The sequence below is a fragment of the Nanorana parkeri genome, unplaced genomic scaffold (assembly GCF_000935625.1).
Source record: "Nanorana parkeri isolate BGI_ZX_2015 unplaced genomic scaffold, ASM93562v1 scaffold2389, whole genome shotgun sequence".
In the NCBI taxonomy this organism is placed as follows: domain Eukaryota; kingdom Metazoa; phylum Chordata; class Amphibia; order Anura; family Dicroglossidae; genus Nanorana; species Nanorana parkeri.
In genome coordinates, this window is record NW_017308657.1 from 80,279 (window position 1) to 98,283 (window position 18,005).

An 18,005-nucleotide genomic window follows, 5' to 3' on the forward strand; every position below is an offset into this window, starting at 1 on the left:
ACGCCCGAGCCCATCCCTATCAGTGACAGTACTGCGGAGTATGTACCTCATACGTTATATAGCCACACACTTTAAATCCAATTCTTCTAGTTCCAGCTGCAGAGCCCGGTCCTGTCTTTGCCTATAGCAGTGGTTCTCAGCCTATGGGTCGCTGTGCAAGGTGAGAGTCCTCCTCAGCTCTCTCCTAGTGCAGCAGTGTCAGTTCTCCCGCCACGCCTCCAGATGTCGCTGCAGCAGCCGCGTCATCCCTAAATTTTACCTTTGGAGGTCACCACAACTTGGCAAATGTTACCAAGGGGTCCCGGCCCTAGAAAGGTTGAGAACCACTGATGTAAGCATATGTAAAACTTTGATCAAAATTGCACATTTCTTTCTCTAGAGATATTTTTCACACTTTACTGAAGAAGTTGTTCTTAACTGAAAAATGCACCGAACCTGAGCCTCACCCCCTTCAGATGACTCAGCAAGTTAACACTACAAAGAAACTATAGGGTCACAATTCATAAACAGCTTGCTGATGGAAAGCATTAGAGTTGTGTGGGGAAATAGCTTGTTCTCTACATAGAAATATGAGCAAAGTACCCAACTTTTATGGATATGTTTTTATGATTTTTTTTTGTGTACAATACAAGTTAAATCCATTAAGAACCATTGCCCCCTTTCTTTGATTCCAGAATTGTTTCAGGGACTTCCTTCTGCCACCATATGTACCAAGCTTGACCTCCGGGGGCATATAATCATGTCAGAATTCAGCATGGCAATGAATGTAAGACGGCCTATCGTACACGGCTTTACCAATTCCAGTACCAGGTTATGCCCTTCGGCCTCTGCAACAAACTTGACACATTCCAGGATTTTTATTTTCCAGGCACATCCTGAAAAGAGGATCCAGATGGGCATCTGGAGGCTGTCCCTTGGGAGGGGGCAATGTTTTGAAGTTGAAGCCACCCCTTTGGCAAGGATTCTGCATGAGCATTCGCACATGTGCATGTATAGACAGCACGTACTTTGGTGTGCGTATGTGCTCACCCCAAATCATGGCTAAAGGGCTATTTAGGGACAAGACCTGCAGACCTCAAATGTGGAGAGATCTTCAGCTGTTCCTGTGACGTGAGATTCTTTCATCATAATTCTGATCCTCTGTTACCGTCTTGGCTTGGTTTAAGACTTTTCTGATTTCTGCGTTGTACCCTGTGTGACCTTTGCTTGTTCCCAGACTACACTTCTGCTTGCTCTTAATACCTGGCAGCCCGCACATTACCAACCTGGCCTGCCCCTGACACTGTCTGCTGCATCTTCTTCTGCCTGACTGATGCCAACATCTCATTCCAGAACTTTGCTCATTGGTGACCGCCCTGGCATTCTTTGGGTCACTTCCAGTTTCAGGCGTATGTATGCACCAGTTCTGGAGACTTCCGTGGCAACATCACCTACCAGCGCTTGTGCCACTCTGTTGTCCTTGCACACTGTTTTGCTCTCCAGGGGTACTTAGACTGGAGCAGCAAGAGAGGCTGCGAACACCATCTCAGGCTCCAATCAGGGAATAAAACAAGAGGATTTCCTGGAACGGGAGGGGATATATGAGGGTCCTCACAGCTCTGACCAGTGTCCACCTAATGAAACCTGTGTATTACCAGTCATGTCTGAATCTGCCTGTGACCTGTACGACCAAGAATAAACCTTTTCTTCTTTATGAATCCATTAAAGTAACACCTTAAAAAGTCCCATTGTCCAGTACTTTGATTGTTTTGTTGCAGGAGTCAGGGTGTGGTGCAATTAAGATATAATGGGTGGTCCCATTATATCAATTCCTATGAGGATTGGCAGAACTGGTAGACAGCATGATAGGAAAGCTATTTAGTAAAGGATGCAGAGTTTGTTGTATTCCTGATTTAGATATTCATATCAGTCCTATTTCATTATTCATATATCAGTCCTGCTTACACTAGAGCGTTTTAGATCTGTTGCTGGCCTTGGAGCACCTGAGGCACATTGTGCATTTTAAACTCCCTGGCGGTCTGATTATTTCATTTTTTTGTTCTATTATTTTTCACTTTTAAAATTCCCGCCGGTTCCGCCCCCTTGCGACACGGACGCTCGCAAGGGACGGAACCCGGAAGACAGATGCCGGCATCGGCCGGAGGACACAGTGCGGCTCGAGGGACAAGGTAAGTAACGCTACGCTGTAATCCCGAATGTGGCTCGGGGTTACTGCTTATGGTACTGAAAAAACACCGAGCCACACTCGGGATTACCGCCAAGGAGGTTAAATGTGTCACAATTGAAATTCTGTGCAACACACAAATTAATGGAAACTGCAGCAATCAGGATTTTTTTCCAATGCATCACAACACATCTAAAATATGCCAATATGAACAGAGCATCATTTTTCAATATGTGATAAGGCACATGAAATCTAGGGGTTTTCTTTACTTAACTAGTGTCTTAACAGCCAGTTAGCCTGTTCCTTGAACAGTGTTTCTCCTGGTGTATAATACTGCAAGTGGTAAACAGATTTGGCCATAAACAGGGCTACAACAGCCAGCTTTAGCATTCACTCAATTGGAGATGTGGACTGAGAAGATTGCCCACTAGCAAAAGGGTAAGAGTGGAGACTGCCATATATCGTCTGAATCTAAATGTGTGACTTCATAACATTTACTACAGCGCCAATAATTTACTCAGCGCTTAACATACTGCACATTCCCATCACTCCCTGTCTCGGGGAGCCTACAATCTAAGGTGCCTAGTGCACACATATACAGGGTCAATTTAGAAAGGAGCCAAATAACCTTCCAGTATGTATGTTGTCCTTGGAGTGTGCGAAGAAACGAGTACCCAGAGGAAACCCATGCAAGCACAGGGATAATGTGCAAACTCCTTGCAGATAGTGTCCTGACCTAGATTCAAAGCTGAACTACCACTTATTATACGGGGAAGTACAGGTTTTATTTTTAAAAATTGTGCTTTAACATTTACTTTTTTGATTAAGTCATATGATAGGAGGTACATGTACACCATAAGATCCAGGTGTTTAACATGAGTGTTTAGAGACAGTTTCTTTAATACATCTGCATATAGATAAGCATGCCAAAACCAATATAATATGGGTACTTTATTTCTGAGAAATAAAAAAGTATATAACATTAGATTTTGTTTTTAAAGCATAAGCCAACAAAAGGCTTTAAAAGGTAGGACAAAATAAGAGATGTTTATACCTAGGCACAGGTTTGTCTTGCTCCAATATACATTGCTCCAAAAGGTCAATGAACCTCTGTGGAAATGCAGAAAATTCCACTAATAATCCTTGCTGGTTTTTTAAACTAAGAGAGAGAAAAAAATATATATGTGTGATCAAAAACACATGTACAATAATGATAAAGAAATAAGCCATGAAAAAAACATAATGCAATCATTGATAGAATAGACACAAATCTATAGGTTGCTAAAAAAAAAAAGACTGGCTAGCACAAACTGAAAAAAAAGTAATAGTATAGACTGGAGATTTTCTACAAAATGAAGGAAGTAGAAATTGGAACATCTTCTCTCGGCATCTTGCCTTCAGACATTTTATGAAGATTGGTTAGAAAATGATACTTCTGGAAGGGGTTAATTAGATGCTCATCTTAGTAATACACATTTACTACACAGTTTATTCACAACACATTCTAAAATTATCATATAGAAATGTGTAAGAAGAAAACAAATAAATTGGATAGGCGGAATTATTCAGGCACAATGGGTTATGCTGCTGCGTTCAGAAGATTGGACACTGACAAACAATGATGACAATGAAAGGCTAGTATAATACCTCCCACTTCCATCATGCCTCAGTTTTGTAGCAATAGTAGGCGTGAATCCTAAAAAAAAAAAAAGAGGGAAAAAACCTGTGTCCCTTAATGTACTCCAAATAAAAGGATTTTATTGTATGTCAAAAAGCCTATTTTCTGAATTTAACATTAAGGGACACAGGAGGAATTATTCAGGTACATAGAAACATCCAAATACAGGTCAACTGAGGGGGAACAATAGGGCTAACAGGCCCACAGAAACCAACAGGTTAAGAAAAGGTGGCTCAACAGATGCATGATGCTAAGAAACCCAAAAAGCATACACGAATCTGGTAGAATGCATTTTTAACCACATGCTGACCGGCGTTAAACCCCCTTCCTGTCCAGGCCAATTATTAATATTCAGCGCTGCGATACTTTGCATGACATTTATTCCGTCATACAACGTTGTACTGAAATGGATTTGATACAATTTTTGGGGACAGATAGAGCTTTCTTTTGGTGGCATTTAATCACCACTGGGGTTATTATTTTTTACTATATTAAGGAAAAATTACCATAAATTTTGAAAAAAGAAACTGTTTTCCCTATATTAAAACTATGAAACATTTAATGCTGCCCAAATGTTTGGTAAAATATAAAACACGGTAAATAGACCTCAAACATGCCAAGCCTTAAAATTGTGCACGCCCGCAAAACCTCAAAAAAAACGGCAATACCCGAAATGGGCCACAGGCGACGCTTTACAAGCTTTTACTGCTCATCAATTTAGTGTTATCACTGATTGATGGCCCTAAAATTATTGCTTTCACTCTGACGTTCGCGGCGATATGTAACATGTGCAGCGCAATTGTCGTTTTCGCGGGTTGGCGCACCCAACGCGTATTTACGTTTATATATGCGTTTACGTGGGGGTGGGGGACTTAAACTTTTTTTTTTTACATTTCTTTATATGTGACAATTTTTTTTTACACTTTATGTTATTGCTCTCGCATAGGGGGATCGTTATCCCCTATGTGAGAGCAATAACAAAGTGTAAAAAAAAAAAATTGTTGCTATCACATAGGGGGATAACGATCCCCCTATGTGATAGCACAGGCACACTGACAGGTCCTCTTTATGGAGCCATTAGGGGGTCTCTAAGACCCCTAATGTCATCTGGGGACCCCCAAAGAAGCTGATGAAGCAGAGATTTATCAGCTTCTTCTCTGGCTATAGCAATACACATCACTTCTGCATTCAGACGTCGGAGGGAGTTCAGCAAGGAGGAAGATGCTGATCTCCCTCCCATCACCCTCCCGAGCCGGTCCCGGGCCGCAGATGGGGCAGCGGAGCCCGGGATTGAAGGTGAGGGTGCAGGAGGGGGGTGGCGCACATGGCGGCATATACAAGCGATTGGACGGCTATAGAGCCACCGATCGCTTGCATGTGTAACAGCCGGTAACGGCTATACAGATTCCTGGCAGGATTCTCCTCCCTAGCGCGCGCCCGCTAGGTGGCACGCATGCAGAGAAAAAATGGCGTACATTTACACTTCCCTGCCGGGAAGGGTTCCCCGTCCACCCATAATTTTACAATGGGCAGACGGGCAAGGGGTTAAGCAGGCAAAAGGTGAACCTTTCCCTTGAGGTCATAAGCTAAAACTAAGAGCTGTCAAATGCACCTGGCGTTAGTGGAATGAGAAGCAGGCTGCCCCCTACGGGGACACTGAGGAACCACAGAATCAGACTGTCTAGTACAGGGGTCAGCAACCTGCGGCTCCGGAGCCGCATGTGGCTCTTTCATCCCTCTGCTGTGGCTCCCTGTCCAGGGGCGAAACAGCCCCTGGTGGAATATGTGGCAGTGCAGGGTCTCAGGGCCCCGCACTGCCGATGGGCTTCTCAGTAAGTGGGCGGGTCTTGTGACTCAGCTACTCTCCTGGCCGCGTCCCTAGTAAAAGACGGGAGAGGAGAAGTGTGTGTAGCATAAAGGTAAAAAATGATACATGCAGTGTTATCTTCATTTTAGATGTCAAAAGGTTTTGTGGCTGCCGGTGTTTTCTTTTCTGTGGGAAACGGGTAAAAATGGCTCTTTGAGCGTTTAAGGTTGCTGACCCCTGGTCTAGTAGGTGAGAAAGCAATTCTTAACAGGGCATACCACATGCAGACAATGGAGGGCAATCTCCTTAGAATGTTTTGGAGCAGGACAGATAGATGGTCAACAATGTCCAGGTTAAAGTGGAAGAAAGAATCCACCTTTAGAAGAAAAAAGACCCTGGTCCTCAAAACAATCTTGTCCTCGTGTTGCACAAGAACAGGCTCTTTAAAGGTTAAGGCTTCCAACTCAGAAACTTGCCATTGCAGAAGTATAATTGACACAAAGCAACTTTGCGAGTAAGGGAAGAAAGTGGAATATCCCTCATAGGTAAAAGTTAGGCAGTTTCTGAAGAACCGACAGAACCAGGTTGAGAGCCAATGGAGTCACTGGAGAATGCACAGGAAGCACAATGTGAGCAACGCCCTAAATGAAGGCCTTCACTAAGGAGTGAGAGGCAAGTGGTCTCCAAAAAACTGCACTGGCCAAAATTTGACTCTTGATGGTGTTCAAAACCAAAAATTGATCCAGATAAGACTAGAGAAAAGACAGCATTTGTCCGACACAGAACTTCCTGGGATGGAATGTCCTTGTTCTGTACCAAGAGACTTTGCTATACTCGATTTCCCAGCTTTCAAGAGCATAAGGATGTAACAAGGATGTTGATAGAAGACAACCATTGGTAAAAATTATATTTTCCTCAGGAGAGGTGAGAAGAGCAGAGCGGAGGAAAAAAAAAAAAAGTGTCCAGCCTCCAAGGACACTAGAAAAAAAAATGAGTCAGGATGGTTAGGGGCTGGGTTATTACAGGCGCCAGCCTTCAGTTTCTTTTTCTGTTTGCTTGTGTCGACCTCTTGTAGGCAGCTACTATGCATACAACCCATGAGTCTCAACAAGTTTATCTACAACTGAATTTTCTGTGACTGACAGACATTAAAACATTTTCTTGCATATTGGGGCTCTATTAAGTCTTACAGGCTACTTTGTTTTCTGTAAAATTTATTGGAAGAGCATTATTGCATTTTTACTTCCCCATCCATGATTGTTTAAGTCAGTATGGGTCTCTCATTTTAACAGAAAACAAAATGTAACTTATCAGTTATTATAGAAGACCTAGGGGAGAGGGAAAAGAAGTGCAAACAAGTATCAAATGCTTACTGTTTAAAAATAGAATCCTGTGTAGATGAGAGCAAAGCAAATATTAGAATCATTAGGGCAATATTTTAACATTTGCATTATATACTGGGAAAATGTTATTGTAGGTTATAAAAGTACATTAGAACAACAATCAATCTGAACTTAAAAGAGAACTATGGGGTCAGTTCTTTTCCCCATAGTTCTCCTAAGGGTCACGTGACCCAAAGCTCCATATACCACGAGCTGCGAGACCGCCGCAGCCGGGACGGATCCCCGACATTACTGTCGACATCCACCCAGCTGCGTGATTGACAGCTGACTCTGCCTATTTAGAGGCAGAGCCAGCTGTACCCGCCCCCTCCCCCGTAAGTTCCGCCAGTCAGGGATGGAGGATCAGAGCGGGGAGGGGGGAATCCCTGCAGGGAGCCGTGAGTGAGTCACAGCTCTCTGCAGGGACATGATCGAGAAGTGAGTGAGCAACGGTATATGTTCGCTCACTTCCCGATCTATTAGGCCGACGTGTGACAGTTTCATTGTCACACGTCGGCTCGAACTATGAGGTTGAGTGAAAATCATTCAACTCATAGTTCTCCTTTAAAAGAGAACTATGATGCAAGTGTTTTTCCGCATAGTTCTCTTTAGGGTCACGGGAAGACATATACTAGCCTCCTCCTGTGACCCAAAGCTATTGCCTGCGATATATTGTTTGAATCTTTTCAGAAACTAAGCTATCAAAATTATACATGTTGTTAGTTTTAGTTTAGAAGTAAATTAACTCAGGTCCCCTCGCATTTCTAACTCTCAGAAATTCTGTTTATTATATGAGGGGGATTTTGTACTAAATACCTTTTCAGAAAGATGGAATGTTTTATTTTTAAATGACATACTTAATCCAGTAATGATGTTATAGTATTTATGGTATTTTCATTTTAATATAAAATATTTTTGAAATTGTTTTTTTACAGAACACAATCATATAATTTACCTTAAAAAGTCCTCTTCTCCTAAAGTAAGATTGTATAGAAAAAATGGATCGGTATCATCTGACAGGCGAACAATTAAATCCTAAAAGCAGAACAAAGATAACATGCTTTTCTATACTCAAATCACTCATTTTCACAGGGATATAACATACATAAGATATAAATGTCTATTAATATTTATACACAGTAAAATGTTGATCCAGGATTGCCTTTTAAGATTGAGGTTTTATTTCACTGGACTATGTTAAGGTAATAGAAATGTGTTTATTTTTGTCTTTTGGTAAAATCAATTGTAAGATCTTTTAAAACTTGTCTTACAATGCAACCTTTAAAGTAGGGATGTGCCGATACTAGTATCGGTGCCGATACCAAGTACTTGGCGAGTACTCGTACTCGCCCAAATGCTCAGATAATTACCCCCGATACCTGAACTTCCAGTCAGAGGGAGATTTCCTCTGAGCGGCAGTGCCATGAGGGAACATGGAGCCGGCTTCCCAGCCAATCAGCATTGAGCCAGCCAAATGACAGGCCACCCGGCTTCCTGATTGCCAAGGAAGACAGCTCCATGCTAGGGAAGTATCGGTACCGGCGATTACGAAAGATAAATATCGGTACTCAGTTGATACTGAAAAACCGGTATCTGTGCATCCCTACTTTAAAGTTGGACCCACACAATAATGAAACACAACACACAGCTGGACAATTCCCTTCATTATGTAGAAAGAAAATCCTTTCTGGTGACCGGGCCATTGGGTGCGGTTACAAATGGGCGGGCAGGCAGGCGCAGAAATGCCAGGACTTGTGTAAGGCTGCTTGGGATACAGGCTTTGACAGTTCCCATTAACACCACTGTCATTTGGAAACACAGAAGGCAGTAGAGGAAGTCTTCACTACCGACTTCCTCTGTCACACTCTGCATTAGAGCTGCAGCTAACGATTATTTTCAAAATCGATTAGTTAGCCGATTATTAAGTTCGATTAATCGGTTAATCGGATAAACAATAAAATACATTTTAAAAAACAACTTGTCAACAAGTTGACAACTTTTTCAATAATCGATTATAATCGATTATGTTGATTAGTTGTTGCAGCCCTACTCTGCATTAGAAGTCAGCTGTCAGAGCTGCAGAGGAAGTAGTGGAAGACTTACTCCGCCAGCTTCAAAATTTTCAAATGACAGTGGCAATCGGGTGAATTGGCAAATCCTGTGTTGATGAAGGTCTGGTAACAATCCTTGTTGCTTGCATCTTCTGTCTTCGTTTCTATGCTGACTGCATTGTCCTGTCTTGTGTGACTGAAGCAGTGCATACCTCTATAGTTTTCTAGACTGCCTTTTTACACTTTCCTCTTGTCTTTATCATTTTCACTGCAGCTTGACAAACTCTTAAAGGTTCTGTCTGTTGTTGATGGCTTCTATCTTCTTTCCATTCTTCTATTTCCTTATATTACATGTCCACCTAGTCTTATGTAATACTTGGTACTTTCTACACTCTGGCATCTTCACCTGTTAAAAGTTTAGGAACGGATCTGCCTAGCATTAAGTATTGGGTTAACTCAAGTTCTACTAAAAGCTGATAGTTCATCTGAAGTGGGCTACTATAGGGCAGATTAGCTTGTCCAGATTGTATACCCCTTTCCGTCAATCATGGCTGAACGCCAAGGGGGCCTGGTAAAATTTTTAGTATGGGGCCCTATGATTTCTAGTTACACCCTTGATATCAGCTAATGTGACTGTATTGATAGCCGTCATTGCATCAGATAGACTGAGCTTTTTTTTTTCAGCTCCAGGACCACTCGGGAGATGAGATACACATCAGACGCTTTACTGGAGACTCTTGTATAGCTGCATGTAAGATCTGTTACTCTAATTATTTTGTGCCAGTACAGGTTCACTTTAAGAGGTCCTATAAATAAAAGTCAAACTCATTTCACATTTATCACTATATGTACTTTTGTCAAATTTACTTACATCAAATAATGAATAATTAACTGACCTTCTTATGTACTGGGTTTGTTAATGAATGTGTTTCAACAGTGAGCCTGACACTGGAACGTCTGTAAGAAGAAAGTTAAATTCCATGTTAGTTAAAATTACATTTTAGTTTTTAATTTTAGTTTTGCCGTAATTGACACTGAACAACAGGCAGAAAAACACACATCAGTAAATGTAGTTTTTATCAGATCACCCAAACGTCTGGCAGCAGCCAAGGAAGCTTTGCATTATCTACAAAGAATGACTTTGTAGATCGTGCAAGTATACCCCGGCCGCTGCCAAATGCATAGAAGCAGCCGAGTCTGTCTGGCACAGTTTCCAATACTTGCTGCAGCATAACAATATTCTACAAGAAAGGGGACTCAGTTTTTGCAATGCCAGTACATTAAACACTTACATGCATGCGGTGAAAGTGACAGGGTTGCTTCAATGTTGAGAGCCAATTTTACAAGCCAAAACGCTATGCTTCTTTGAACTGAAAGATAGCCCTAGCGACCATTTCCAAACTCTGCATCAGCATGTTGCAGGGAAATGGTCAAATCTTTACAATGCATGCATGCTTGGTTATGCTAGGACACTCAAGTCTGTATTATAAATACATTGACATAGACGTTAACACACCTTAAAAGGAGAATTTCCTGAAATGTCAGCCATATCCAGCTTTTTAAGACATTTCGACGAAGGAATCATGGCCAAAAAGAGGCTAATGATATTCTTCTTGGTTACTCAAAAATAGTTGTCCTGCAGTTTTGAATTTTGTAATAAAACAGGAATGGGATGCTGCATCAAAAATGATAAAATAAAACAATTAAATGCGCTGATCAGCGTTGAAAAATCTAACTCCAAAGAGTCTGCCCAGTTTAGCAAAACTTCTTGGCCTGGTTACATCTGTGAGCATGACTTAATGATGTTAGGGAATTTTCCATTTTCTCCACTCAGACAGACCAGCCATATACACCTTTATCTTACGTGGCTGAAAAAGAAAATCTATATGATGTACACCAGGGGTGCCCATTAGGTAGATCGTAATCTACCAATAGCTCTTAAAGCTGATGCTGGTAGATCACGGGTGTGAATGGCGGCCCCTTTATTCCATTTTGGTATATTTATTTAGCTGTGCACACATGATTACCTATCAGCCTGAGTCTGCTGAGCCAAGCTCCCAGACAACTTTCTGGTGGTTGAAGTGCTATGTATTACATCAAATAATATTAGTTTACACAGCCTATTGCACTGCCATGTTTGCAAAATACAGCAAGGTGAGCCAGGAGAGAGAGGGGAGAGACAGCCAGGAGAGAGAGAGAGGAAAGACAGCCAGGAGAGAGAGAGAGGAAAGACAGCCAGGAGAGAGAGAGAGGAAAGACAGACAGGAGAGCGGGGAGAGACAGACAGGGGAGAGAGCGGGGAGAGACAGACAGGGGAGAGAGCGGGGAGAGACAGACGGGAGAGAGCGGGGAGAGACAGACAGGAGAGAAAACAGATGTAAGCTCCAAAAGATCAGACCATTAGACATATGATTTCCGTATGTATGAAAGCAAGGATAGCCATTTGGAGCCCCTTGGATGTCCATCGTACATGGGAAGCAGTGGAAGAATTATTTGAGACCTATTGGCACCTCTATTCCACCAGGGATACCACCTCTATGTGGACAATTTCTACAGCAGTGTGCCCCACAAAAAGCTGTAAAGGGGGGGGGGGACTTTTAGCCCTCAAAATGGAGAGACAATCGGGATGTTTACATGCTTTCATCATCCACCCAGACACCTCTGTGGAAATCCGAGGAAGATCTGGCCTGTCCCAAAAACATCTGAGTGTCCGCAAATACAAATCTCTATTATGTATGATGTAAATTTCAATGACCAGATAATGCAGCCCTACTTGGCAACCAGAAGATCCATTCACTGGTAGAACACATAAAAACGTTTTAATTTTTTCCATTGGCGATGTAAAATTCATACGTAATTTATAAGTCTGCAGGAAGAGCTGGCTTTTACCTCCAATACTCAGAAGAAATTATTACAGCTCTGATTTACCAGGAAAGCCCCGATCCTGAAAATCTTCAGTCTGATGCAGTCAGCAGGCTGCATGAGAGACACTTCCCCGATAGATTCCTTCCACCCAAAAAGACCAGACATCCCCCAAAAATTATGTTGCATTTGTAGCAAAAAATTAATTAGGCGCGACGCACGGTACCATTATCCATACTGTCCCTCAAAACCTGGCTTCTGCATTAAAGATTGCTTCCTCCTCTACCATACCTCACTGTGATATTAGTGCAGGTACGGTGAAGATGTTTCATAGGTGTTTGAGTAACTGCCAATAGCCTGTGCCTCATCTCCTGTGTACTGACTTCCACATTTCGGTCTGCTGCCCTAATAATTTGCCTGCATACAGACCACGTCTCTGCACGTCTCCTAAACTGCTCCTTACTCGTTTGTCAACCGCGTCTCTGCCTGCCACCTGGACGGATCCTTTGCCTGTATATTGACCATGTCTCTGCCTGCCGCCTGAACCGACCCTTTGCCTACATAATGACGTCTCTCACTGCCGCCTGAACTGACCTTGGCCTGCATACTGACCACGTCTCTGCCTGCTGCCTGAACCGACCTAGGGCTGTTTGTCGACCACATTTCATCCTGTTGCCTGTAGTAACCCATCTGCATGTTCAACTGGCAAAGTTCCAGCCAAAACACCAGTCCCAGCCATCCCCTGAATATATCTGCACTCCTGGAACCACAGGTACTGTTTTGTTTACCTTTGTCCAGCTTCCTGTACTTCCTGGCTGCTGAACATAGCATTGTTTATAATTACTGGGGTTAGCCAAGTACCAGAATGCCTGCTTGGCTTGGGGAATGGGGTAATACCATCCCCCCAAAATGCTCTATACCAAATAGCATGGAACACTTTGAAAGCCTCATGGTGCTCCATGGTATTCACACTCCTCTCTCTGGCTGGGCTACAGAAATGTCTCAAACATGTGGTATCCCCATAATCAGAAGGCATAGCAGAATGTGTGCTGGAGTATAATTGTTGATTATTCTAGCTTTAGTGACCGAATAATCGGGATTTTATTAAAGACAGGAGGCGAATATTTTGCATATCTCTCTTTACTGATTCCTCATAGCAGCAACAGAAATAACCAATAGCAGCAAAACAATGGACGACGCAAAGGGATGGTTCAGCAGGAAATCGGTGATAGGGACAGAAGACAAGGTCCTAGTTCGGCGAGATAGAAAGAGACCCCATCCGGCGTGAAGGACAAAGCACCATGATCAAAAGCCCTGACATCAGAAATGTGATGAAGAGACCAGACGGAGCAAGGTGGTCAACTAGGTCGACAATTGTTTAAAAAACAAGAGTCATTGTCCGGCCAGGCAGGCAAGAAGGTCAAGCCCATCGAGACATCCCAAGATGGGAATAGCGAGGAGTCAGAGGACGAGCAATGCCACAAAGGAGTCGACAGAGTAGAGGGTCCCGGCCAATCGGCAGGCCATCCCCGAAGACGTGGCCTGGCTAAATAGCGGAGTGGAAGAAATAAACAGTATGGTAGGAGGTTGCCCTCTGCAACAGGGCAGACAAGAAATTTAACGCATCAGTCACTGAAGCCGTGAAGGGATCGAGTTGCCTAACCAGACACCAACCTTCACATCTGTTCCAGGCGGCACGGTAGCCACACCGAGTGCCCGGAGCCGAAGACTCTCGGAGCAAGCTGTAAATGGTAAGCCTGACAGATACCAGGAACACCGGAAATCTTCCAGGCCATGAGGGGAAAGGAATCTAAAAGCACCAGCGGGAAGGGACTCCCTACTGAATCCTACAAGAGGAGGGGGCTCCAGGGAAGGAGGAGAGGGTCCACGCACAAAAACTCCAGCAGGGCAGGGAACCAAGGTTGAGCCTACCAGAGCGGTGTGACATGGAGAAGGCTCACCTGCAGTAGGCAGGGAAATGATCGAAAAAGGAAGGGAAGACAAAGCCCCTGATCTGCGGCCAATGTTGAGTGAAGGCATCCGACGCCAGGGAGAAAGATCGGGGAGCCAACTGAAGAAACAAGGTAGCTGGTGATTCCAGCGGGAGGCAAACAGGCACAGTGTGCAGGGGCCACAGGTTGCAAGAAGGAGAGAAAAACACCTCCCTGCACAACATCCAATCGCTGGCATCCCTCCAAAAATGGGAAAGCCAGTCTGCCATGAAATTGTCCAGACCTGTAAGGTATGCGGCAGAGAGGAAAAGGTGACTGTTGAAGCAAAAGTGGAAGGTCCTTCGTGAGAGTGGACAATTCTCAGAACGGGCACACCCACAAATGATTGATGCAGTGGACGTTGTCCATACGCAGAAGAATAGAACAGTTCGAAAAAAACTTCGGGCAGCCAGCTAGAGGGTCCATGTTGATGTGCAAGAAGCATTCCTCCGGTGTCCAGCGCCCGCCTGTAGCCAAATCTGCGCAATATGCGCCCAGGCCCCACAGGCTGGCATCCAATTCCAGTACGAAGTCCGGCTAAGTGCCGATAAATCGCCGTCCCATGCCACCACGTGAGCCCGACACAGACATCGCCTGTCATAGGAACCAGTAGATCGTAAGAGGGCTCGGTAATGAAGAGGCCCCCTGGAAAAAATGGAAGAGGAGAGAAGACCCACGATCCTGGCCAGAGAGCGCAGGGAGACATGAGTCAGATGAAGCACCTTCCGGAGATCCTTCTCGATGTTGGCATTGTGGCAGCGGGAAAGCGGAGTAAGGAGGAGGCCGAGTCGATCTCGAAGCCGAGAAACTGCACATGATGGGGAGGAATGACAGAGGATCTCGGGAAATTGATGATGAAACCCAAATCCTACAACCAGCGAATCACCCAAGAGGTTTGAGCGTGCAGACTGTCCGGGTTGACATTTAAAAGAAGTATATTGTCCAGATAGACGATAGAGCGGAGTCTGTGGGAGCGGAAAAAGGTGATCATGCCAAACTACTGAGCACCAAGGGGCTGAGCTCAGCAGACAGAAGGGAAAAGCAGGTGGACTGCCAAAGATGGAAGAGCCAAGGAAAACGGAGGAAGCGCCTGAGTTAGGGTGTATAGGGACCAGTCCCGGTCCAAGAGCAGGTCCCTGCGAAGATGGATGCCTGCCATCTCGAAAAGATGATAAACGACGTGGTCGTTCAAAGCCCGGAGGTTTATACCAGGCGAAATTCCCCAGGTTTTATTCGTACAAGAAAGATGTTGTTGATGAAACTGGGCGAGTCTGGGGCCAGTTGAATTGCCCCTTAGTGCCCACAGCTCGTGCAATTCTTGATGGATAAGTTGCTGAGTCGCTAGACTACAGAACAGGGGTTTGGGGGGTAGAACCTGCCTGGGGGGGATACAATTCAGATTATGGAAAAAAAAAAACTTTTACCGTCTGAAGGACCCGGCTGTTGGAGGTGATGAGGCGCCAGCAGAGGGAAAAAGGGGGGCGAGCCAGCTGGCTACAGGAGGACCTGTAAGGGAAGAAGGTAGGTAAGAAGGACTCACCTTCAGCCGATCATCCTCTGTCGCTGATATGGTAGTCTCGGCCATGAGAGTATCTGCTGGCGGAAGGAAAGGGTAACTCTGGGTGGAGGCATAAGAGCCAGCAGTTTGCTGAGCTCCGCAATGAAGGGCTCACTAAAGAGTTTGCCATCTGCTTTAGTGCCCAACACTTTTTCTGCCATATCTGACAGGTAGGCAACATGCGTAGCAGTGTAGCGCTGCGGCGATCGGCAGATAGTGCCGTGTTTGGATTGCCCAGCAGGCAGATAGAGCGTTGAATCCAATCCAGGTTTAAAACGAGGATCCAGAGAAGTGCCTTGTGTCAAGGCCTCGTCCGCAAGGACAAAGATCTGCGTCATGGGTCCAGGTACATCAAGCAGTTTATGCTACTAGTTTATGCTGGGTGACCATAAGCTGGTCAAATTCAGGTGTGGCTGAGACTTTACCCAGGATGGAGGGTTGAGGGCATTGCCTGAAGGCGGTTGCGGACCCCTTTGTCTAAGGGCTTACGTAGCCAGACCTGTAGGTATCTGGCAATATGGTTTGGAAGGGTCCATTCCGATGACCTGGGATGGTGAATGAATCTGGGATCAAAAAGGGCTTCCCCAGTAGGGTCAAGCACCAAATCGGCATCCACCAGGTCCGAACACTGCTGGGTAAGGGCAAGTGTAACACTGCAGGGCTCACCCGCATCACTACCCAATGGCAATTGGGTTTCCAAGGCCTCCTGAGAGGAGTGATGATGGGCTTCCCCGAGGGTGAAGCATGAGATAACCGTCCCGCCGAAGCAAGGACTGAGGAGCGTGTAGCTCGTTTAGCAAGGCCCTTGCCTTTGTTTGCCGATTTACTGGACCCTTTCCAGGGCGCTTACCCACTCTGCGAGAGTCCCCATATACTTGGGAAATAAAAGTGTCATCTGACTCTGCATAAGAATGGACGGTACGGGCCTCAGGGGTTCGTAGGTAATTATAGGAGGCAAGGCCATAGCCAAAAGCCTCTCCAATGGCCGCCTGAATTCAGGTTTGTATTTCGGCCGGAGGGGTGGCCGGTGTAGCAGTAGGGTCAGACATGACAAGATATAAATATATACAGCACCTTAATAGAATGCAGGTGGGATCACAGTGCAACAGAAGTGGGGCTCATCCACTAATTAGAAGGCACCCTAATGAAAGCTGGGGCTTATCCAGCACATAAAAGGCACAGGTACAATTAGTAATAAATAGAGGAGGCAGAGGTGGGGCTCACCCACAAACAGAGAAGGCACAGACACATAGAACAACAGTGGGGCTCACCCAGATCCAAGGATGCAGAAGAATTCGGAAGGCTGTGTAGGAAATAACTTGGCTCCAAGAAAATGGCCGCTGCACTGAGAAAGAAAAAAAACACCAGAAAAAATGGTGACGGGGCGGGGCTAATGCAAATTCGTCTGGAAGTGGCGGGGCTAACAAAAACGGGCCGCGGCTTCAACAAAATGGCCGCCATGGCCAGCAGAACGATCTACAAGAAGATGGCGGCGGAGCTAATGCCCGTACGGCGGCTCCAGACAGGGAAAAAGAGTCAGCAGAAGGCTGTGGGGAGGTAGGACTTGGATTGAGAAGACTCGGGTCGGGGGGTCGGGGAGAGAGGAACAGCGCAAGAAAGCACAGTAGTATGGTGGCTATTAGAGCCAATTACAACAGGAAGAAAACAGCAATACAGGAGCGAGATGTACGAGTACTGACCTGCCATGAGGCGAGCAGCAAAGAAAGAGGAGGGATCTTAGTGTGGGCGGACTTATATAATATGCTGTGTGCTGCTATTGGTTATTTCTGTTTATTGCCTATGCTATGTGTTAATAGCTTATTAATTTACAACTCTAAAAAAATACATTTCCATTTTCTTAATTTTTCAAAAACTTGTGACAAAAAAAATGAAATCTTCAAAACACTCACCATGCCACTAAATACCTTGGGGTGCCTGCTTTTTAACATAGGGTAATTTTGTGGGTTTTTCTAACGTCCTGGCACTCCAGGACATGCAAAAAGTAGTCAGGGAATCGGATGATTGATTTATGCTCCTTGAAAGCCTCATGGTGCTCCTTGGAATTTTGCCTCCTCAATGTGGCTAGGCTGTAAAAGGTCTCATGTGTGGCATCTCCATACTCTGGAGGAGTAGCAAAATTGTTTTGGGGTATAAATCTAACTATGCCTGTGCCATGTATAGGACATAACTGACAACTTTGTGCAAAAATAAATAAAAAACATTTAATTTTCTCATAACTTGCGCCAACATTTTTTTACGTCTTTACAAAATACCTTTGGGTGTCTGCTTTCCAAAATGAGATCATTTGGGGGCATTTCTACTGTCCTGGCATTTTAGGGCCTCAAGAAATGAGATATGCAGTTGGGCACCATGATTGATACATTTCAAATATACTATGCTATCTTTATATAGTAAAAAGTAAAAAATAAAAACCCCACTGGTGATTAAAATACCACCAAAAGAAAGCTCCATCTTTCCCAAAAAAACAGTGTAAAAGTAATTTTATGCCATT

At 44.4% G+C, this 18,005-nt stretch overlaps 1 protein-coding gene across 1 annotated transcript in view; it reads right to left on the reverse strand.

Annotated features, from left to right (window-relative positions):
* LOC108801574 (spindle assembly abnormal protein 6 homolog) overlaps positions 1–18,005 on the reverse strand; it is a 75,105-nt gene that overhangs the window by 45,530 nt on the left and 11,570 nt on the right. Inside the window, exons 2-4 of the mRNA XM_018573464.1 lie at positions 9,979–10,039; positions 7,987–8,066; positions 3,219–3,323 (exon numbers count right to left, since the gene is read on the reverse strand). Of these exons, the coding sequence (XP_018428966.1) occupies positions 3,219–3,323; positions 7,987–8,066; positions 9,979–10,039 (246 nt within the window). The remainder of the gene's footprint in view (positions 1–3,218; positions 3,324–7,986; positions 8,067–9,978; positions 10,040–18,005) is intronic.